Source organism: Corticium candelabrum, chromosome 12 (genome assembly GCF_963422355.1).
Source record: "Corticium candelabrum chromosome 12, ooCorCand1.1, whole genome shotgun sequence".
Classification (NCBI taxonomy): domain Eukaryota; kingdom Metazoa; phylum Porifera; class Homoscleromorpha; order Homosclerophorida; family Plakinidae; genus Corticium; species Corticium candelabrum.
Genome location: NC_085096.1, coordinates 875,001 through 896,497, shown reverse-complemented (window position 1 = coordinate 896,497; position 21,497 = coordinate 875,001). Strand labels below are relative to the sequence as shown.

At 44.3% G+C, this 21,497-nt stretch overlaps 3 protein-coding genes across 11 annotated transcripts in view; 1 reads left to right on the top strand and 2 right to left on the bottom strand.

Moving 5' to 3' along the window:
• Window positions 1–768: 768 nt before the first annotated feature.
• Window positions 769–5,313, bottom strand: LOC134188170 (uncharacterized). 4 transcript variants are annotated; one of them, XM_062656368.1, is made up of 8 exons: window positions 3,925–4,223; window positions 3,413–3,784; window positions 2,977–3,333; window positions 2,673–2,894; window positions 2,476–2,601; window positions 2,288–2,365; window positions 1,629–2,226; window positions 769–1,586 (listed from the first exon to the last, which is right to left on the bottom strand). In XM_062656368.1, exons 1-8 carry the CDS (start codon window positions 3,976–3,978, stop codon window positions 1,021–1,023), a joined length of 2,373 nt encoding a protein of 790 aa, XP_062512352.1. In that variant the 5' UTR covers window positions 3,979–4,223; the 3' UTR covers window positions 769–1,020. The 4 variants fall into 4 exon arrangements, with proteins under 4 accessions (XP_062512352.1, XP_062512351.1, XP_062512353.1 ...); XM_062656367.1 differs by having other exon boundaries at window positions 769–2,226; window positions 3,925–4,053; window positions 4,109–4,175; XM_062656369.1 differs by lacking the exon at window positions 3,925–4,223 and adding an exon at window positions 5,179–5,313 and having other exon boundaries at window positions 769–2,226.
• Window positions 4,388–14,741, top strand: LOC134188171 (protein phosphatase 1H-like). 4 transcript variants are annotated; one of them, XM_062656370.1, is made up of 12 exons: window positions 4,388–4,451; window positions 5,895–6,140; window positions 6,209–6,308; window positions 11,389–11,631; window positions 11,690–11,802; window positions 12,282–12,366; window positions 12,529–12,647; window positions 12,711–12,777; window positions 13,446–13,550; window positions 13,606–13,704; window positions 13,778–13,827; window positions 14,218–14,741. In XM_062656370.1, the coding sequence occupies exons 2-12, from the start codon at window positions 5,932–5,934 to the stop codon at window positions 14,624–14,626; spliced, it is 1,599 nt and encodes a 532-aa protein (XP_062512354.1). In that variant the 5' UTR covers window positions 4,388–4,451; window positions 5,895–5,931; the 3' UTR covers window positions 14,627–14,741. The 4 variants fall into 4 exon arrangements, with proteins under 4 accessions (XP_062512354.1, XP_062512356.1, XP_062512357.1 ...); XM_062656372.1 differs by having other exon boundaries at window positions 4,393–4,451; window positions 5,919–6,140; XM_062656373.1 differs by lacking the exon at window positions 4,388–4,451 and adding an exon at window positions 5,200–5,268 and having other exon boundaries at window positions 5,919–6,140.
• A 185-nt stretch (window positions 14,742–14,926) lies between these two features.
• The window catches only part of LOC134187515 (paired amphipathic helix protein Sin3a-like), a 29,134-nt gene continuing 22,563 nt past the window's right edge, over window positions 14,927–21,497 (bottom strand). For all 3 annotated transcript variants that reach the window (XM_062655652.1, XM_062655654.1, XM_062655653.1), the window contains 8 exons: window positions 19,749–19,869; window positions 19,409–19,471; window positions 19,227–19,333; window positions 17,487–17,651; window positions 17,077–17,160; window positions 16,882–16,994; window positions 16,340–16,592; window positions 14,927–15,400 (listed from right to left, as the gene is read on the bottom strand). In XM_062655652.1, coding sequence (XP_062511636.1) covers window positions 15,131–15,400; window positions 16,340–16,592; window positions 16,882–16,994; window positions 17,077–17,160; window positions 17,487–17,651; window positions 19,227–19,333; window positions 19,409–19,471; window positions 19,749–19,869 — 1,176 coding nt within the window. In that variant the 3' untranslated portion in view covers window positions 14,927–15,130. The remainder of the gene's footprint in view (window positions 15,401–16,339; window positions 16,593–16,881; window positions 16,995–17,076; window positions 17,161–17,486; window positions 17,652–19,226; window positions 19,334–19,408; window positions 19,472–19,748; window positions 19,870–21,497) is intronic.

The window sequence follows — 21,497 nt, the reverse complement described above, 5'->3', positions numbered from 1 at the left end:
TATGTGACAGAGTACTCTTAATTCATGTGACAGATTACTCTTAATTCATGTGACAGATTACTTCTAATTTATGTGACAGAGTACTTCTAATTTATGTGACAGAGTACTCTTAATTCATGTGACAGATTACTTCTAATTTATGTGACAGAGTACTCTTAATTCATGTGACAGATTACTTCTAATTTATGTGACAGAGTACTTCTAATTTATGTGACAGATTAGTCTTAATTGATGTGACAGATTACTCTTAATTCATGCGACAGATTACTCTTAATTGATGTGACAGATTACTCTTAATTGATGTGACAGATTACTCTTAATTCATGTGACAGATTACTCTTAATTCATGCGACAGATTACTCTTAATTCATGTGACAGATTACTCTTAATTCATGCGAGCTATCAAGTATACATTTGCATCTACTTTTACTATACATCCAATGAGCTAATGGCTGCAACTTCACAGTGGTGATGACACGGCATCTGGGACTTGAATTCATATGCATTGGCCCACAGGCCCGGATCCAGAAATTTTTTAAAAGGGGGTTGTTTTGGTAGCAGTTATTTGTAGCATTACTAATTTTCTCTTTTCTAATAAAATTATATGAAATTATTAAACCATGCCTATTGGAAAAGAGGGGGTTGGTTGCAACCCCCTGAATCTCCCTCTGGATCCGACCCTGATTGGATGAAGATTGCAATAATAGCAATGTCGTAGCTAGGCTACGCTCAACAACCGTCAATTAAGACAAGCACGACGCACCACCGTTTAGAGCAAAATATATATATATATATTTGTTTTATATCTCTTCTTTATGAAACAGTACAACAGATACGAGTCATTCGACCACTTCACTTAACTTAAATAAATAATTACGAATACCCAATTTGTCAGTTTCGCTAGTACTGTACTGTTTCTCTCTGTAAATATGAATATATAGATTTAGAAAGTCTACTGCCTCTAGACTTTACTTTCATTGTAAAACGCCAAAACCTACTAGAAAACCAAACGTCTCCACTCTAGACTAAACACTTCTCCAAATGTTCGCGATATGACGTAATATCTCGAGAGTCGAACTTGCGATCACACTGTGGACACTTGAGATACCGCGGCACCATCGACCGCTCACTAACCGACGCTCCCATCGTCTGAAGACTAAACGGAGTGCTAGATTGAATAGTAACCGGTGGTGCACAAGCTAAACGGTCTGGAGGCTTCAGCGACAATAGGCTACGCACTGGTGACTGCATTCCGAGCTGCGCGTGTTGCTGAGCATACGAAGTAGACGGAATTTCTGTCTGTCCACCGTGCACGCTCCGTGCCATCATAAGCGGTTGAAACTCCGCCATGGGCGCGGGAGCGCGAGGTCTCGTCGTGTCGACAAGAGGTGAGAAGGAAGCTTGACTGTGAGGTGAGTTCATCAACCCTACCGACATTCGCGGTACAGGTGGCTGGAAGGTCCCCATAGATGACTTAGGAATTGACTCAATCGTCTGAAATGTTGGAGCGTTTGATTGTAAAGACACCAAAGGACGTAGATTGCCTGGTGAAGGATGCAGACTGCCTGGTGAAGGATGCAGACTGCCTGGTGAAGGATGCAGACTGCCTGGTGAAGGATGCAGACTGCCTGGTAAGTGTTGAGTCCTCTCAGTCGCGTGTTGGGTGGGTGTAGAATCGATTTGAGTTGCGTATGTTCCTCCAAATGCGGGTTTCATGTTTTGCTTTTTTAGCCACGCTTGAAGCGGTCCATATTGGTCGGCTGCCAAACCGGAAGGCATTTTGAATGAGTCGCCAGTGTCGTGTCCGCTGTCGCTTTGTGCTATAGCAAAAAGTTGGGGTTGTTTGTCAGGATTTTCCGGTGCTTTTGAGGTGGTAGGTTTTTCTTCCTTGACATGCCACACTGGACGCACTTCGTTGTCTTTTTCTGCTGATGTTTCACTTGACAATTTTGTTTCTATTGCTTTCAACTGAGGAATTACACTAGCTCTTGCTAATCCTCTAAAATGAATATCATTAGCTTGTGGAACGCCACGTGGGTGATCTAGAGACGTCGGTGAGTGGCTAACAAGTTGGGGGAAAGGAGCACGATAGTCACTAAAACCGAGAGGGTTGAGGTTACGTCGTTGAGATTGAGCAGAAACTTCTAGTTGTAATGCATTGTCATGAGACTGTTGTTGCTTTTGTCTCAACTCCTGCAACTGGGTACGTAAACATTGAATAATATCCTAAAAAACAAATCCGATTGTATGAAATAACGAAAACTAGACAGAAAGTGGACGAACCCACCTGCTGACTAACTTCTTGCCTACATTTCTCCGACAGTTGCGTTTTTGTTGTATTCAATTGCTCCTGCAAATCAGTTTTCTACAAAACAGACAGTGCAAATAAGCTCTCCGTATTGTCACTCTAATTAAATAAGAATTAATCAGAACATGCACATACATTATAATTATTATACATGCATACCTACTTACCTCTGCTATAGTGTATCCCAACTGTCTTTGTAAACGTTGAGCTTCAGACTTTCCTTGCCCAATTTCTTGTCGCAATTGGGTGTTCACTGCTCTTTCCCTTTCAGATTCCTCATATAGATCCCGAAACTACAGGATAAAAAATAAAATTGTTTTACATATTGAAAGCGGAAAGGAAGACATTGAGGTGGTCTTCTCACCTTTTCTCTCAAAGAATCCGAATCCTGTTGAGCTGCTATCCTCTTAGATTCTAGAGATTCCGCGTGCTCTCTCCACTGCCTGTTCTCATCTCGTTTCTTCTCTAGTTCTCTCATCAGATTGTTCACTTTCATTTGAAGTTCTTCCTTTACTAAAGCTATTTGCTTAGTTGATTCCTCTAGCTTCTCTCGCAGACCAGCATTTTCTTCGTAAACCTTCTTCAACTGTAGACAAACACATTTACAGTTAGTTATATCACTATTTGTAGTTATATCACTATTTGTAGTCAAAATATCGTGCACTTACTTCTGCTGTCAAATCAGAATACGACAGTGTATTGGGAGGAGTCGCATCAAGTACTAAATCGGGTTGGGTTGGTGAGAGAAGGCTGTCAACACTAACACATTCCTTCCTGCCCTCCAGTTCTAGACTCCTCTGTCTAGACAATGAATGAATGGATGTATGACAAAGCCCCGAGTCTCCAGACCCATCAGTCTGAGTTCCCGCCTCGACCATCGGTCTAGCAACATGTGGTTGAAGCATTCTCTCATCGAGTTGCTCTTTCAAATCATTGATAGCAAATATTTGACGATGAATCGTTTCTCTAGCAGCTTCTAGCTCAAACCGAACAGAAGCAGCCTCGTCCTCCGACTGTGTTGCAAACTGAAAGAGCAAAACCATACAAATTACAGTCATACCTACATAAATATACTTCCTATTTCATCTATATTCATGCACTCACCCGTGTATCATCGAGAGGAGACACGTGACCACCTTGACCAATTCTCAACTGTTCCAGTTTCACTCGAGTACTCTCGCGCGTCAAATCATCCGCTTTCGGATTGAGAGACATGGACGACCTCGAGCCTCTAGCAGTCAGGCTGACCTCGTGAGAAATGATGGAGTCAGCAGCATGATTGAGACCTCTACCCAATGGAATCGGCTGTTGCCTCACAGCATTGCTATGTGTGGGCAAACTCGGCGTTTTTGCGATTTTTCCTTGAGTAAAATGGGGATCCTCTTGCAGTTGCAGACCAGGATCGCCTCGATTTCCGCCCGCACGAGACAGTGCGCGTTGATCGTGTTCAGACATCGTCCAACCGGCGATCTGGAACTGCAGAAAGACAAATGTGAGTGGACGAAGCAATTGCAGTAGTCTACATGCCGGCTAGTCCCGTGACCAAATTCCAATCTAGTGCACGTGTACTTTGACCGGTCACCTTTACGTCAGGTAACAATTATAGTCTCACTAACCAGTTGCGATGACTCTGGATGGTGCATCTTGGTACAGGCTGTCAACATTGTCATGCGCAGTCAGCACTCTGTAATACTGTGTAGCTAGGAGATCCGCCGAATCCTGGCGAGTACTGAATCGCAGCTTGTCTAGACCGAAGTGACGTTTTCACGCGTTATATACACTTCAACCTTCTACACTCACGCAGTCCCATTCCCCGGTCCTCTTCAACTCACGTCGTCCCCCATGTGATGCTACTAATTGTTCCATTGTGTGACGATGGTGAACACCGGGGAACGTCTAATTAATTGCTGCCGTCGAAATACACTTGAAGAAATTTACCGTAATAGGTCTAGTAACAAATGGGGACGAGAATTCCCAGCTATAAAAAGGATGTTAGTTTTAGTAATGGCGTACATACAGATGCTTATTAGCACAATTGCGTCAAAGGGAACTTCCCGATCCATGACGCAATCACATCCGGGTAATTCCAATTCTAGACCACGCTAGTCTGGCTGGCTACAAATCTAGAACAACGTCGTACAAGGTCAGTACCAATTGGAATCTGGCGTCATATCTATTGTCTTAAGAGATAGTTCTAATTGAGGTCCTTAGGGTAACACAGGGGCCCAGCTGTTCAGTTGTATCGACAGCAGGGCACGTCCTTACGATGAGGATGTTGTCCCCCGCCTAACCGCGCATCCTGTTTGTGTATACGACAACTGTGTACGATAGGAATAACAGCTGGATGTGGTTGGGCCGCCCGTGGGCGGACGTGTGATTGTTGACGTCTGAAACGTTAGTGGCGTCAACGCAAACCTGTTAGACCTACGTGCACTGTCAATCAATACCTTCAGTCACGATTGTATCATCTAGCAGCAGCATTCAGTCAATGTACCGGTCGGATTCATTCACTAAGAAAATTTTGGACCGAGTATCATATGTATACGGGGATTCTAACGCAAGGCGTTGTAGCAACGCCCTAGCAACGCCTTTTGAGTCAGTGAATTGGTAGCCTAGCAACGATTTCTAATTGGACAAAATTGCCAAATATCCGTCATTCAAATTGTACTTTCAAGTAGGTAAAGTACGGACTAGGAAATCAAAACAAATCGCTCGCAGGTTGTTGACGGTTAATTTCATGGCGCCGTGCGGTTGCGGCAATGAATTCTAGTTATCATCGTCTGCGGTTCATTAGCGGTGCTATGACTGCACTGTACTGACTCAACACACGCGTCCCTGGAAGTGACACCAACACTGAATCATTCGCTTACCTGCGTGAACGAGGGCGGGAACACGAGCTGTGAAGATATGGCGTGACGAGGCGCCGACTGTCGATGTAGAGACGACCTTTCCGCCCTTTTGTAAGAGCCTTTCTAATAACAAGAGACTTTCTGTCAACCTTGAATGAATTGCGCGCGCGAACACGCAGACGCACAATGTAGCAGCTGATGTATGTAGCAACGTAGTGCCGCCCACGTTCGTATGACGGAGCAGACGACCGGTTTTGACTTCCCAACTCCTTGCACGAACCAATAGCTTGTCGCAGCTGTTCACACAACGCACTCTATGAGCCAGATTCGAATACTCCAAAGGTTATTGTTTATTATCCGGGATTTTGGTTATTAGGGACTGCCCCTTACGTCAATCACGTGATCGCGTGATTACCGGTTTGCAGCGCGTCCGTGTACCGTCAACTAATTAGCAGGTCTAGTAGATATGAGTCGGTCGGAGATAATCGAGTCGAGACCGCTTTTTAGTGCGTCTTTCTCGACTTGTCGTTTATTGTTAAACTTCGTATGGAAATCAGGCCGCACGGTCCCCAACAACATGCCACACAATGGGCTCACGGTCCCATGTGCATGCATACGAACGTGTTACATGCGTGTGACATCCATTGTGTGCATGCTCGGTCTGTTTTTGTTGCATCAGTTTCTATTGCCATTTTCATCACTCTGTAGTTGCATGTTCTTGTGCTGCTTCCCTAAAGGTAGCGCCCATTCCTGTTTCTCAGGAGAGTGACGGCTATGGGAGGGATTGAATCAATACCTACTCCGAGGGAAACGAGGGCACTTGAGAAAGTGGACACTTTGGAGGAAAAACATCCCTCCAGTCATCGTCCTGGGTTTCTAGACGTCAGCTCACAGCAGCTCGATGAATCAAAGGATCATGAAACTCGTCCGATCTTGTCACCATCGGATGGCAATCGACTTCCCTGGAATTGCGGATATGCTGAGTAAAAGAGAAAACTATTTGTGGAGGTGGTGTGATGTAGTTAAGGATGTTTTGGCTTTCTGTTGGCAGGACGATTAATGCTGGGAAGAGTTTTCATCGGAATGAAGATCAAGCGTCGTATGCACATGAGATTATTCGTTATAGAGACGAAGATCAGTCGAAACAAGAGGTACATGCATGTGGTGTGTGTGTGTGTGTGTGTGCGTGTGTGTGTGTGTGCGTGTGTGTGCGTGTGTGTGTGTGTGTACGCGCGCGCGTGTGTGTGTGTGTGTGTGTGTGCGCGCGCGCGCGCGGGTGTGTGTGTGCACCTGCATGCGTTTGACTGTGTGTGTCAATGTGTATGTGCATGTGTGTGTGTAGCTGTCTGTCTGTCTGTCTATCTGTGTGTGTGTGTGTGTGTGTGTGTGTGTGTGTCTGTCTGTCTGTCTGTCTGTCTGTCTGTCTGTCTGTCTGTCTGTCTGTCTGTCTGTCTGTCTGTGTCTATCTGTCTGTCTATGTGTCTGTCTGTCTGTCTATCTGTCTGTCTATCTATCATATATTTCCATTACAATGAAATTTCCATCAAACTCTAAAAGCAAACCTAAAGTTCACTACGTAATAATCCTATACTATAATACGCGAACGCTCGGGAACGCCCACTTCCGTTTGTCCACATGTCTGTATGTCTGTAACGTGCCGATCGACACGACGCCGGTCTCGGATCGTCGCGAAACGCGGTGGACCGGGTGAGATCACGAGTCCAAGACGAATGGTCGCGTCGGATTTCGTCTCGACCGCCTCCGACGGCCCGAGACGAGACTTTGGCGGCCTGAAATGAGAGGCGTGGATGTCTTCGCGGAAGTGACGTCATTCTCCACGAATACATTGTGACGTCTAGGTGAGAAGAGTCTGAGATGGGGATGCTGGAAAATGCGTAGTCTGAGACGAACTGTCGCGTCGGATTGCTTTGGGGCTGAAATTAACCTAAAATTAGATTGCTACGCGAATGTGTCTTCGCGGAAGTGCCGAGTGGGAGGATGCGCGGGAGTTTGTTTGCGGATGTGACGTGTTGGGCTACGCTTCATCTGCATTGATCGTCTGGATGGGCCATCATCTGCATCGTCTGGATGCGCTGGCAGTAGTCGGAGTAAGCCGGCTTCGGCTCACGACGGTAGCGTCGGCTACGGCATCTGCAGAGGCATGTAATGTGGGAAGAGAAAATGCAAGGGTAATTAAAGTCCGTTCAAAGAATGGAGAGCCCGTGGGAAAATTCCCGTATCTGGGCAAGTACGCCCCCTACGCCGTTGATAAACATATCATTCGAAAGCACGTGACTAGGTGGAGTCAGATCTCTGGACAAATTAAATATTAGGCAGTGAGGGCTGGGTAGCAACCACTGCTCTAAATGCTCATTTATCGATTGTTAGTATTACAATCCAAGATGAGAGCAATATTGTTGTTTCCGCCCTCTAGGCCTTATCTGGTAACCACATTTTCCACGGGCTCTCCATTCTTTGAACGGACTCTAGTTAGGATGTGCCGGCTGCAGTCTAGGATACGTAGAGTCTAGGCTATAGTATGCGTGTGTCTACATTTGGTCTGTCTAGACAGTAACTGGAGCGACGCCAACCAAGAAGTGTCAACGAATCCACATGCTACAGCGGCTAGCCGGCCTGTCCGGTCAGCCGAAGCTGTTAGCTTAGCCGCCACTCTAATACGTTGACAGGAACAGGAGGGGTTTGCATGCGTGCGTGCATGATACGCGAACGCTCGGGAATGCCCACTTCCGTCTGTCTGTCCACATGTCTGTCTCTAACGCGCTGATCAACACGACGCCGGTCTGGGATGGTCGCGAAAATGCGTAGTCTGAGACGAACGGTCGCGTGGCATTGCTTTGCGGGCTAAAATTAACCTAAAATTAGATTGCTACGCGAATGTGTCTTCGCGGATGTGACGGGTTTTGAGACGCTTGGCAACGCCCACTTCCGTCTGTCCACATGTCTGTCTGTCTGTAACGCGCCGATCCACATGACGCCGGTCTCGCGGAAGGTGCGTCTTCTTTGCAGAAGTGGCGTACAAGGATAGATTGCCACCGCCCATAGGGCGGGTAGTACTAGTTACTACATAATACATTAGCCCCACTGCTGTCTTGTGTGTGTGTGTGTGTGTGTGTGTGTGTGTGTGTGTGTGTGTGTGTGTGTGTGTGTGTGTGTGTGTGTGTATGTGTGTGTTTGTCTGTCTGTCTGTCTGTATGTCTGTCTGTCTGTCTGTATGTCTGTCTGTCTGTCTGTCTGTATGTCTGTCTGTCTGTCTGTCTTTTTCATATGTTTTCATAAATGAATGCTATTACACCAAAACTATCTGTCTGTCTTTCTGCTTGTGTGTGTGTGTGTGTGTGTGTGTGTGTGTGTGTGTGTGTGTGTGTGTGTGTGTGTGTGTGTGTGTGTGTGGAGGGGGGCTCAGTGGAGCAGATGGTAGAGTGTTGGTGATGACATCCGGGATCTTGTATTCCGTGATGAGGGTTGAAGCTTCGATCCTGGTGGAGGTGACACTGTCGCAGTTTCCTTGAGCAAGAAACTCACCCACACTTGCTTCTCTTGACTCAGGAGTATAAATGAGTACCTGGTCATTGACTGGGGTGGACAAGACCGCTAGCTTGGCAGCAACATCATGCAGTAGACAGGTACGTGTGGGCCTTGGTGTCCAGTCCCAGAGCTGCGCCTTTGTCAGTGCCCCTGGATGACTCTGGCCAAGCTCTAGGTGGATTGTAGCGCTGGCCCCAAGACTCCACGTAGCGCATAGAGGCCCTGTCTCTAGAGGCAGGAGGAGCTGTCTCCACAACTGGCCTCAAGGTCGACGTCGAAAGACGTGGAGGGCTTAACATTTGTCCATTGTCCATTTGTGTGTGTGTGTGTGTGTGTGTGTGTGTGTGTGTGTGTGTGTGTGTGTGTGTGTGAGCGTGCACAATCATGTCTGCATGTAATCACATCGCTGTAATGTGTCAATTTTCATTCTCGTTCATCAGTCTAAGTATATCGATTGTAAAACTACCTCGTTAATCAAACAAAACCGAAAGGTCATTTACTTTGCTAATTGTAGACACTCTAATCACTTTCTGTATCAACCATCATACCACTGGAACTAATTCTATCAATTGAATCAGATACCACACATAGCAACAGATGAGTTACCTCAGGCCCCTATTTGTTGCATGTCTGTTTCACATCACCCGCCCACATCCCAACAACAGAGCCCCACTGATTTCACCATTACGCCATTATTCATGTAATGGGCAGGTGCAATATGACCTGAGCACATGGCATACCTCTGAACCATTCCGTGTCTCATTTCTTTTATGTCTGCTCTTCTTGTCTACACGGTTTACTGTAGAACTTCAAGGAAGAACTTGAGGACCGGAGCCAAACACAACTCGTCCAATACTGTATTTGCCCGTAATAACGCCCTGCGCGTATGTTAGGGCATAGGCGTTATTTTGGTCCCAAGCGTAGCTACACATGGTTGCAAAATGCTGTTGTTTGGCCAGTCACCATGTAAACACTTGAGGACAAAAATACCACAAGTGTTTGCAATTATCCATTTGCAAGGTCAAGGTACTGGTATCCGTGCACCATCAGCATAGACACAGAAAGTAGACACTATACACACACAAACCGGAGTGGTCGGCTTGAAGCCTGTCAAAAGCATCAGGATCGCTAATTGTAACGAAGAATAGTAAGCACTTTCACGCAATACAGACACCAGCTCATCAAACGCACACAGACGGAAGGAATGTTCTGTGGACCCTAGTTTGTTTTGTCTGTGCATGCGTATCGTGGGCATCTAGTTGGCCATGGGTGTATACTTGGGCATGGGCGTTTTTCTGGCTGAAAGTTCTGACCTGCGACACATGGGCATATATACGGGCATGAGCGTTATTTCGGTATGGGCGTTATTATGGGCGAATACGGTAGTTGTTAAAGTCACTCTAGCTGTCATTCACATGATGATGTCTAGAGCTTGTACAGTAGGACACCACTTATCCGACGGGCATGGGACTAAAAGGACGTCGGATAACTGAAAACATTGGATAACTAACGCATTTTGAAAACGACCGCAGAATACTTAAAGAAGCTCAACATCTAATTGTACTAATACAGTACAATACAGTACAACTTCTTTGACTAGGGAGAACACTAATGGGAACGGTCAAGACTTAAAGAAACCACTAATCTTAGTCTGGATCATTGCTTTCGCTCTTCTTGCTGTAGTTTTCAGCAGCAGCCCATTCACTAGGACCATTGTGCTTACTGAAACTTCAGGTTGTTCTTCCAGGTTCTAGAGCTTCACATCTAATTTGACGACACATGGATCGCGGATACAGTACTGTACGCACAGGAATCGTATGTCCTAGCATGCGCACAGCCTCGCAGTTCAGACAAGCCATGCACCGTCGGATAATCCATGCTGGCGGATACCTGAGTGTTGGATAAGTGGTGTCCTACTGTGTTACCTCTTGTTGCCATGGATGCTGATCTGTCGTGTTATAATATTATTTATACTGTGCCTGCTGACTTCCAGTGTCACATGTGCATAATGGATAAATGGCCTGCTTGCCTGCCTCAGTTTGAGAGAGCCTGGGTGATGTGAAACAGACATGCAACAAATAGGGGCTTTAACATGTGGGGTATGCAGGGCACATACATAAATACCACCCCAGTAGGGACTGTATGTTTTGCTATCCAGAATACTCTACTAATTTCTGCTGATTGTACTATAATTATTACTGCTTGTTTAACTAGTAAATGTTTGTTATGTAAGTGGAATGAGAGTACTACCAGTATGTAATATAGAACATTATGCCAACAATCTTTTATCGCGTGTTTCAACCGATTTTGGCCTAGTGTAGTTCTAATCTACAGTTGAGTTCTGATTGGATATCGTGTGTGTGTGTGTGTGTGTGTGTGTGTGTGTGTGTGTGTGTGTGTGTGTGTGTGTGTGTGTGCGAGAGAGAGAGAGAGTGAGTGTGTGTGTGTGTGTGTGTGTGTGTGTGTGTGTGTGTGTGTGTGTGCGTGTGTGTACATGTGTGTGTGTGTGCATGTGTGTACATGTTTGTGTGTGTGTGTGTGTGTGTGTGTGTGTGTGTGTGTGTGTGTGGTGTGTGTGTGTGTGTGTGTGTGTGTGTGTGTGTGTGTGTGTGTGTGTGTGTGTGTGTGTGTGTGTGTGTGTGTGTGTGTGTGTGTGTGTCCACTAAACTCTCCACACAATTTTAGGTTTCTATCCCTGTGTGGTTCTTTGGTGTATTCGATGGCCATGCAGGCGGTGGAGCTTCCATGTACTCCTCACACATTTGCCACCAGCGCGTCTTAACAAATCTCTACAGCATTCGCGAGCTCTTGACTCGTCCTGACCGCGTCATTCAGCCAGAAGAAGATTTCATGATGGGTTCCACATCTCCGCCTATTGACGTAAGGGATCTCATCAAGGGGGCACTAGAGCAGGCCTTCTTTGATGTGGTGAGTCACATACAATCAGTGGGTTTATTGCCACTCGTCATCAAGGAGTTTGTTTCAGGATGATCAGATACGAGAGGATCGGATGGTGTGGCGTATTTCTGGTGGTTGTACGGCATTGGTGTCACTTTTTATCGACCAGACGTTGTATGTTGCCAATGCAGGAGACTGCAGGTGAGAACAGTTAACGTGGACTTTGGGTTTGACGAGCTGTTCACGTGATTGTTTGTGTTTGAGAGTCGCATTGTAGTTACAATCTGTGCCAAGGTTGGCACACTACCATGCACATGAGCACACACGTGCGCGCACACACGTGCGCGCACACACTGACACGCGCGCACACACACACACACACACACACACACACACACACACACACACACACACACACACACACACACACACACACACACACACACACACACACACACACACACACACACACACACCACACACACACACACACACACACACACACACACACACACACACACCACACACACCACACACACACACACACACACACACACACACACACACACACACACACACACCACCACCACCACCACCACCACCACCACACCACACGCAGCATTTATGGCATGAAATGCAACTGAGCAGTGATTTCAAATTGGCTGTTTTTATCTGTTCAGGGCCATCATAATTCGTGATGGAGAAATTGTAGAAATGTCTATGGATTTCACTCCAGAAACTGATCGACAAAGAATCCAAGCTATAGTAAGCACACACAGACACACAGACACACACACACACACACGCACGCGCACACACACACACACACACACACACACACACACACACACACACACAACACTCACTCACTCACTGGAACTAATTTCCAGTCTATTTCCTCGTGTGGCTACATGTTGTGTCCTCTAGGCGTTCATGCAACCTCAACTATTGGGCGATTTCTTCGGTCGCTTGCAGTTCCAGCGACGCATTCGAAGTAAAGACATTGGTAACGTTGTCCTGTGCAGAGACAAACATATGACCGGATGGTGTGCATTGTGTTATTGTCTTGTGAGAAGGTAGAGTTTGTAGGCGACTATTGATGTGTATAGGGCGTACAAAGAGGTTGAAGACGAAGATGTGAAGAGAATGCCGATGGTACAAGGGGAAGGAAAAAGAGTAAGTTGCTTTGTCGTTGCTGTCCGTTGTTTCTGTTTGCGAATAAAAATAAAAAATCAACAAAAAAGTAAAAAATAAAGGAAAAAGTAACAAAAACAAAAAGGAAAAACATAAATTAAAGGAAACTAAAGAATAAAGAAAAATAAAAAATAAAGAAATAAGGAAAAGACAAAAAATAAAGAAAAAAAGAAAATTAATAAAAAATAAGGAAAATAAGGAAAAAGCAAAAAATAAAGAAAGTAAATAAATGAAAATGAAAAATAAAGAAAACTAAAAATTTACAAAAAAGTAAAGAAAAATATGTAATAACTAAAAATTTACAAAATAATAAAAATTAAAAAATTTACAAAAAGTAATGAAAAATAAAGAAAAATAAAAAAATTGACAAAAAAAAGAAAGAAAATGAAACAAGCAAGAAAAAAGAAATTAAAAAATAAAAACCAAAAAGTAAAGAAATAAACGAAAAATAGAGAAAACCCAAAAATAAAGAAAAAACAAAACTTCAAGAGTAAATAAAATAAACATAAACAAAATGAAGGAAAAAATATAGAAAAAACGAAAGAGAGAAAAAGAAAATTAAAGCAAAATAAAAGTAAGTAAATAATAATAAATAACTAATGTTATTAACAGTAATATAATTATGTGTGTTTTCTGTCTTTCTCCTGCAGGCACGGCTGTTAGCAACTATTGCTACAACCCGAGGGTTTGGTGATAACGACCTTGAAGCTCCTGGTGGTCTCTACATCAAACCGTTTCTCACTCCCATGCCGGAGGTACGAGTCATGCCATAAAGTTTCCTGCAAATGATTGTTAGCCACTTGTGTGTAGATCCGATTGTATGACTTGACTGATCATGAATCATTGAGCCATGATGACGTCCTCGTTGTTGCTAGTGATGGTTTGTGGGAGAGACTGACGAATGAGGAGGTGGGAGTGTTTATGCTGAGTGGCGATGCTAACGGCTTTGAGTCTCGTTGTGTTGTGTTGTATTGGACATTAGGCTAGAGATTTGGTGATGAAATCGTTGCAGCATGAGTCTGCTAATGACAGGTTGGTGAAGTCTTTTGTGATTTCTCTTTTCAGGGGGGGTGTATTTTGTTGGGTTAAAATTTTGTATCCCTCCAATACAATAGTCTAGTGTGCTGTGAGATGCATTCCTTCAATACAGTAGTCTAGTGTATTGTGAGATGCATCCCTCCAATACAATAGTCTAGTGTATTGTGAGATGCATCCGTTCAATACAATAGTCTAGTGTATTGTGAGATGCATCCGTTCAATACAATAGTCTATTGTACTGCGAGATGCATCCCTTCAATACAATCTAGTGTATTGTGAGATGCATCCCTCCAATACAGTAGTCTAGTGTATTGTGAGATGCATTCCTCCAATACAAAAGTGTACCAGTATTCTTTCTGACTTTGCTTGTGTACATGCATACAGGTACACGAAAGCCGCCAGGAATCTGGTGCAGTCCGCTCGCGGCCAGTTAACAAGCAAAGGCTGGAGAACGGAGCGCGATGAACTAGCCAGCGGAGACGACATCACATGCTTTGTCATACCACTGAAGAAAGCAGGCCAACACATGTCTGCAACAACGTATCGAAGAGACAAGACATCATCACCGTCATCAACATCAGACGAAGCTACGACCAGTAAAGCCCTGGATGCTCCACATGAGAAAATGGAGACAGAAATAGTGACAACTAAAGATGCTGGTGATGATGCTGTCAAAGCAGTGGGTGATGATAGTGACCGTCTGGATGCTGCTGCAGACGTTGAGACACCGAAGGCTGATGTTGCATTGAAGGTCATGGAATCGGATGAGGTAACTGGGTATGTTGTAGTTTGATATCGCAATAGTTGCTCTAGTTTTTGGAAGACACTCGTAGTTGTGGTCGTCATATGCGTGCGTTTATTTTTTGATTGCTATTCGGCCATTAAAGATGATTGAAAAATTCGTTGCAGCAATGTGATGCAGTGTTTGTGTGTGTGTGTGAAAGAGAGAGAGAGAGAGAGTGACTGTTCATGTGTGTGTGTGTGTGTGTGTGTGTGTGTGTGTGTGTGTGTGTGTGTGTGTGAAAGAGAGAGTGGCTGTTCGTGTGTGTGTGGTCTGGCTACGCGAGGCTACACTGTACACCCACCACACGAATCAACATATAGAATGTCCTAGACCTCTTCAATTCCATGCCCTACAGGAGAGTGATGTAATAAACATGACGCGTAAGAACCGCAACTATTAACAAGCAACCGGCACTCTAGCACAGACTGCACACGACGTGAGCAACCAAATCGCCAGACGAGATGCATCGTCCGGGATACTACACTATAAGCAACATCCGGGATACTACACGTTTCATGATTCCGCCATCTTCCCTTCGATGTCCTCGACGACGTTCTTGGGTTTGCTGTCTACTCTCGATTCGGTGGCCCATTCTGTGACGTACTGAGGTACGTTGTTGACGGTCTTGCAGTGTGTCACGCAGCCTGGTCGGAGGCCGGTCACGTGACCGCTCAACCAGTCTGAGCATCCTTTCTGTTGGAAGTCGGTCGTGTTCTGTTCGAGCCACTGGTCGTACCAGGTGTCGAATTGATCGGCTTTCCGTTGTTTGATTGCAGGAAAAAGCTGATAGAGAAAAGATCAGATAGATTTGTAGCACACGCACATACACACACACACACACACACACACACACACACACACACACACACACACACACACACACACACACACACACACACACACACACACACACACACAAATATACAAACTGGCGGACAGACAGACCTACAGACAGACGGATGGATGGCTAAACAGAGAGACAGACAAACAGACAGACGAGCAGACACACACACCTACAGACAGACGGATGGATGGCTAAACAGAGAGACAGACAGACAGACAGACGAGCAGACACACACAGAGAAACAGACAGACAGACAGACAGACGAGCAGACACACACAGAGAAACAGACAGACAGACAGACAGACGAGCAGACACACACAGAGAAACAGACAGACAGACAGACAGACAGACGAGCAGACACACAGACAAGCAGACACACAGACAAAGAAACAGACAGACAAAGAAACAGACAGACAGACAGATAGACAAACGGACAGACATACAACAGACAAAAGAACGAACATACAAATGGACAGACAAACAGACAGACGAGCAGAAAGACAGACAGAGAAACAGACAGACAGACAGACAGAGTGGCAAACAGACAGACAGACACACAAACAGAAGGGCAGACAGAAGGACGAACATACAAATGGACAGACGAGCAGAAAGACAGACAGAGAAACAGACAGACAGAGACAGACAGATGGACAGGTGGACAGACACACAAACAGACAGACAAACAGAAGGGCAGACAGAAGGACAAACATACAAACGAACAGACAAACAGACAGACAAATGGACAAACAGTCGGACAGACAGATAAACGAACGAACGGACAAACAGACAGACAAACAGACTGATGAGAAATCAAATCAAGCACGAAAACAGACATTCAAGTCAAACAACTAACCAACAAAGTATCAACCAAAACTCACCTTCTTTGCCTCGTATCTTGTTGTTGGTCTGAACATGAGTGATCTCGTGTTGGCAACAAACTTCATCTTATACGAGTTAGTGGCAAACTTGCATTCAACTTCTCCAAGAGTCACTAGACCAGTAAGAGGATTTCTGTTTGATGCATTGGAAGCAACTCCTTCTTCACGTGGAGATCCTCCATTCTCGTCTTCAGCTCCTTCTGATTTGCCTCGATAAATGCCACGCAAACGAGCTTTAGTTCCATGAACATTTCTAAGAAAGAACTGGCAGTTGACACACATGCAACATTTAAATCAATATATTGTGAGATGCATCCCTCCAATACAATAGTCTAATGTATTGTGAGATGCATCCCTCCAATACAAAAGTCTAGTGTATTGTGAGATGCATCCCTCCAATACAATAGTCTAGTGTATTGTGAGATGCATCCCTCCAATACAATAGTCTAATGTATTGTGAGATGCATCCCTCCAATACAATAGTCTAGTGTATTGTGAGATGCATCCCTCCAATACCATAGTCTAATATAAGACACATTCACCTCATTAGAAATATCGGACGATTCGTCAGCCTCTCCTTCACTTGAGCAGCCAATCGACTGTCTTCAGCTAAACTCGATGAACTTACAAAAGTCTCCACATAACTTGCCCATTTCTGCAACAAACAAATATACACACACAGTGTCACACAGAAAAATCTTGTGTCGTTTCCATCCACAATACATAAAGTAACATACCTCTATCTCAACCGGATTTTGCAGTGACTGATCGTCGTCTTCTGTGTCAATGAGTTCAATCTCTAATCTACAATCTTTCTTGTGCTACAAACATACATTAGACAAACTAATTAGATGGATAAATAAACAGACAGACAGACAGACAGACAAACCAAAGGACAGACAGACAGACAGACAAACAGACAGACGGACAAAAGGACAGACAGACAAATAGACAAACAGACAGACTGACAGACAGACAAACAGGGAGACAGCCACACAAACAGACAGACAATAGACGAACAAACAAACAAACAAACAAACAAATGAACAAACAAACAGAGCAGCCAGGCATACAATTAGACACATAAGCAGACAAATACACACAACACACAAACACATACAAACACAACTCATAGCAAGTTATGTACCACGACTAGCTTATAACAATTCTCATCACTCAGTAGTTGTTCTGCTCTCTTCTGGTATGCAGCCTCTGCAGCAGGACGATTCACAGCTTGTACCAAGTTCGTTGACTCTTCGACGTACAACTCACGAACTTGAATGCACGTTTCATCAGTCACGAGGTTCTGGAGCTACAAGCAGACGTCAACAAAAGATCACAAATCAGTAACATAAAAGCTAGAAATAGAAATGGAGGATAGGGTTTATGGAAGCAGATAAACCAAGATAAATGGAGAGAAAACAGTGAACAGAAAATACACAAATAAATAAATAGTAAGTAAATAAACAAAATAAATAAACAAAAAATAATACTAAATAAATAAATAAATAAATAAATAATAAATAATAAATAAATAAATTAATTATTAACTAAATAAATAAATAAATAAATAATAAATAATCAACTGAGGGACTGGTTGTTGCTGCTCATGACCAAGCTCTTCGGACTCGGTACTATGAGCGCAAGATTCTACATCGTGATGTCAGTCCTACTTGCCGCATGTGCAGTGTAGGCCTGGAAACAGTCGACCACATTGTGGCAGGCTGTAGTGCTTTGCCACCGACAGACTACACTGATCGACACAATCAGGTGGCCTCCATCATTCACTGGGATGTTTGTCGCCATTTTGGGGTTCCAGTGGAGAGCAGATGGTACCGGCATCATCCTGATAGGCTTGTGGAGACGGATAACATTACTATGATGTGGGATACCACCATCCCCACTGCCAGGAGGATCAAAGCCAATCGTCTAGACATCTGTCTCAGAAATAGGAAGACAAACACTTGTCTTCTTATTGATATCAGCTGTCCTGCTGATGGCAACATTGGCAAGAAACATGCTGAGAAGTTGGCGAAGTACAGCGACTTGCGAGTGAAGATAAGCCGCATGTGGCATTGTCGAACACTGGTGGTTCCGATGGTCTTGGGAGCTTTGGGCACAGTGCACGCAAATATTGCACGGTGGCTGGACATTATTCCAGGTCATCACAACCTGCAGCACCTACAGAAAACAGTGCTTCTGGGATCTACTCGAATCCTTCGTAAAGTCGTGTCTTCGTTCTAGACAGCCGTGATGGTCTAAGTACTTCTGAAGCAGGGTTTGCTTCCGGTACTTGTAATAGACTTTACAAACCAGACTGATCTGGTTGAGCACAACACACAATAAAAAAATAAATAAATAATAAATAAAAGGTAGACAGACAAAACAGCAAAACTAGAGATAGAATGTAGATGAACTGGTAATCTCCGTGACCAATATGGCCATGGAGATGACAGTCCATCTGTTGCTGTGTGCAGTTGGAACGTCAATGCTACATACGGAAACATGTAGATTGGAACTGGATATACTGCACAAGTACACTTTCACATCAATACACCCCAAGCTCTACATCTTTATTCATTAATATTAATATTAATTAAATTCAATTAGTGTGTGCATGTGTGTGTCTCTGTCTGTCCGTCTGCCTGCCTGTCTGTCTGTATGTTGATTGTGTGTGTGTGTCTGTCTGTCTGTCTATGTGTCTATCTATCTGTCTGTCTATGTGTCTGTCTGTCTGTCTGTCTGTCTGTCTGTCTATGCATCTCTCCACTTCTCTGTCTCTCCATCTCTTATTCATGTCTCACCACTACGTCCGTAATCTCCATCCTATACTATCCCCTTACACAATCACACACGCGCACACACCATCTCCAACATTCCCACTTACTTGTCTAACAATTCCCTGTATCAGCTTGTCCATTGTAAACGAGATATACGCATGCACACCAAACATCTCCCGACACGTGTCCTCAAACAAATTCGAATCCAAGTTCCCTACAAACACAACAAACATTCGCATCACGATCTCAACGTGGGGCATCCACATGCAGCCGAATTGCATCCGTTTACCATCCAAGAGACTCTTGACCATGTCGAGAAACGTTGGATAATATTCTTCCACATCAATCTCATCTAAGCGAAACAGTGTACGTTGATGTATACAAACTTGGTGATTAGACAGAAATTTATATGTGTATTGATATTAACTATTTTGAGTATTAATATTTTTTTAAAGTTTTTGTTTCTAATAGAGCCTTAGAGTGTGTCAAAAAATTACTGTCAAAAATATAATAAAAATCTTTAAAAATTTAGTACTAAAAATTATTGATATTAATAGGGTATTGGATGTGTATGAATGGAGGAGGAGAGAAAGGCAAATGTGGAGACTTGTGGGTTGTGGTTGACTTACTGAGGACTTTTAGTCGAAGAGCTACGGCGATTGAGTCTTTCCTCTGCTGCTTGTAGGGAGCTTCGGATTCGGCGACGACGACAGCTTGTCTGTAGATTTTGAAGAGACGATCACAGAGCATCTACGAACATGAGAAATAAAGGGAAGTACATATGCAGTCCGGAGGTCTCTCTGTCCATTCATCTGTCTGTCCATTCATCTGTCTGTCCATCTGTCTGTCTATCCATCTGTCTGTCTGTCCATCTGTCTGTCCATCTGTCTATCCATCTGTCTATCCATCTGTCTGTCTGTCCATCTGTCTGTCTGTCCATCTGCCTGTCTGTCCATCTGTCTGTCTGTCCCATCTGTCTGTCTGTCCATCTGTCTGTCTGTCCATCTGTCTGTCTGTCCAACTGTTTGTCTGTCCATCTCTCTGTCTGTCCATCTGTCTATCATTTGTCTGTCTATCCATCTGTCTGTCTGTCCATCTGTCTGTCTGTCCATCTGTCTGTCTGTCCATCTGTCTGTCTATCCATCTGTCTGTCTGTCCATCTGTCTGTCCATTCATCAGGGTTCTGCCCACGGTGGTCAGGCCCGACCATCACTCGATAAACATCAACCATCACTCCACATTTTCTACCTACTGTTCTACTTGCTTCGAGTTATTGAGCAACGAAAGGTGACACATTTATTGAAAGGTGAGCACTTTGACACAGCAGCAGACCCACCCTGCTATGATACAATCTATTATCTATTGCTCAAGGCACTAAGGTAGTAGTGAGATCCAACACAGCAGTCTGCATGTCAGCTATGAGCAAGACAATATCCTAGGCGCTTTGTAACAGAACCAGTCAAAGTTGTCATCAGGGTTTTGCTAGACAGGAGAACTGGCTGTTTGTAATCTGCAGATTGTGCATGGATGGCAGACGTCTAACCATGCCATAGGCATACTATGATCTAGTATAACTGTGAGACTAGACAACATAGTTCCTGACTGTTGACAGAAGTTGCAGCTCTTTTAGTCTGCTCTTTCAGATCATCGACCATCAATGGTGTGATACATTCTGTTTGGTGCTTCTTGCCTGCTTTGCAACGATGTTTGATTGGAGTGTCCAGGAGTTGTCTACTTATCTAGAATAGAAATAAACCACATCCCTGAATGCAGCAGATGCCCGGCCACCACTCCAAAAAACCTGGGCAGAACACTGATTCATCTGTCTGTCTGTCTGTTTGTCCATCTGTCTGTCTATCTGTCTGCCCATTCATCTGTCTATCCGTCTATCTGTCTGTCCATTCATTCATATGTTTGTTTGTCCATCTGTCTGTCCATTCATCTGTCTGTCTATCCATCTGTCTGTCTATCATGTCTATCTGTCTGTCCATTCAGCTGTCTGTCTATCTGTCTGTCTATCTGTCTGTCCACTCATCTGTCTATTTGTCTATCTGTCTGTCCATTCATTCATCCGTCTGTCTGTCTGTCCATTCATCTGTCTGTCCTTCATCTGTCTTTTTATCCATCTGTCTGTCCATTCATCTGTCTGTCCATTCATCTGTCTATCCATCTATCTACTGTCTGCCCATCTGTCTGTCTGTCTGTCTATCCATCTATCTGCTGTCTGCCCATCTGTCTGTCTGCCTGTCTATCCATCTATCTGCTGTCTGTCCATCTGTCTGTCTATCCATCTGTCTGTCTGTCTGTCTATCCATCTATCTGCTGTCTGCCCATCTGTCTGTCTGCCTGTCTATCCATCTATCTGCTGTCTGTCCATC

Bases quoted from the DNA above. Each gene is read 5' to 3' on its own strand.
- LOC134188170 (XM_062656366.1), bottom strand. From the start codon at position 3,978: ATGACAATGTTGACAGCCTGTACCAAGATGCACCATCCAGAGTCATCG. The intron at 3,334-3,412 runs GTGAGTGCATGA...TTGCTCTTTCAG, and splicing joins CTCCTCTCGATGATACACGG to TTTGCAACACAGTCGGAGGA. The intron at 2,602-2,672 runs GTGAGAAGACCA...TTTATCCTGTAG, and splicing joins CGGATTCTTTGAGAGAAAAG to TTTCGGGATCTATATGAGGA.
- LOC134188171 (XM_062656370.1), top strand. From the start codon at position 5,932: ATGGGAGGGATTGAATCAATACCTACTCCGAGGGAAACGAGGGCACTT. The intron at 6,141-6,208 runs GTAAAAGAGAAA...TTCTGTTGGCAG, and splicing joins TGGAATTGCGGATATGCTGA to GACGATTAATGCTGGGAAGA. The intron at 11,803-12,281 runs GTGAGAACAGTT...TTATCTGTTCAG, and splicing joins GCCAATGCAGGAGACTGCAG to GGCCATCATAATTCGTGATG.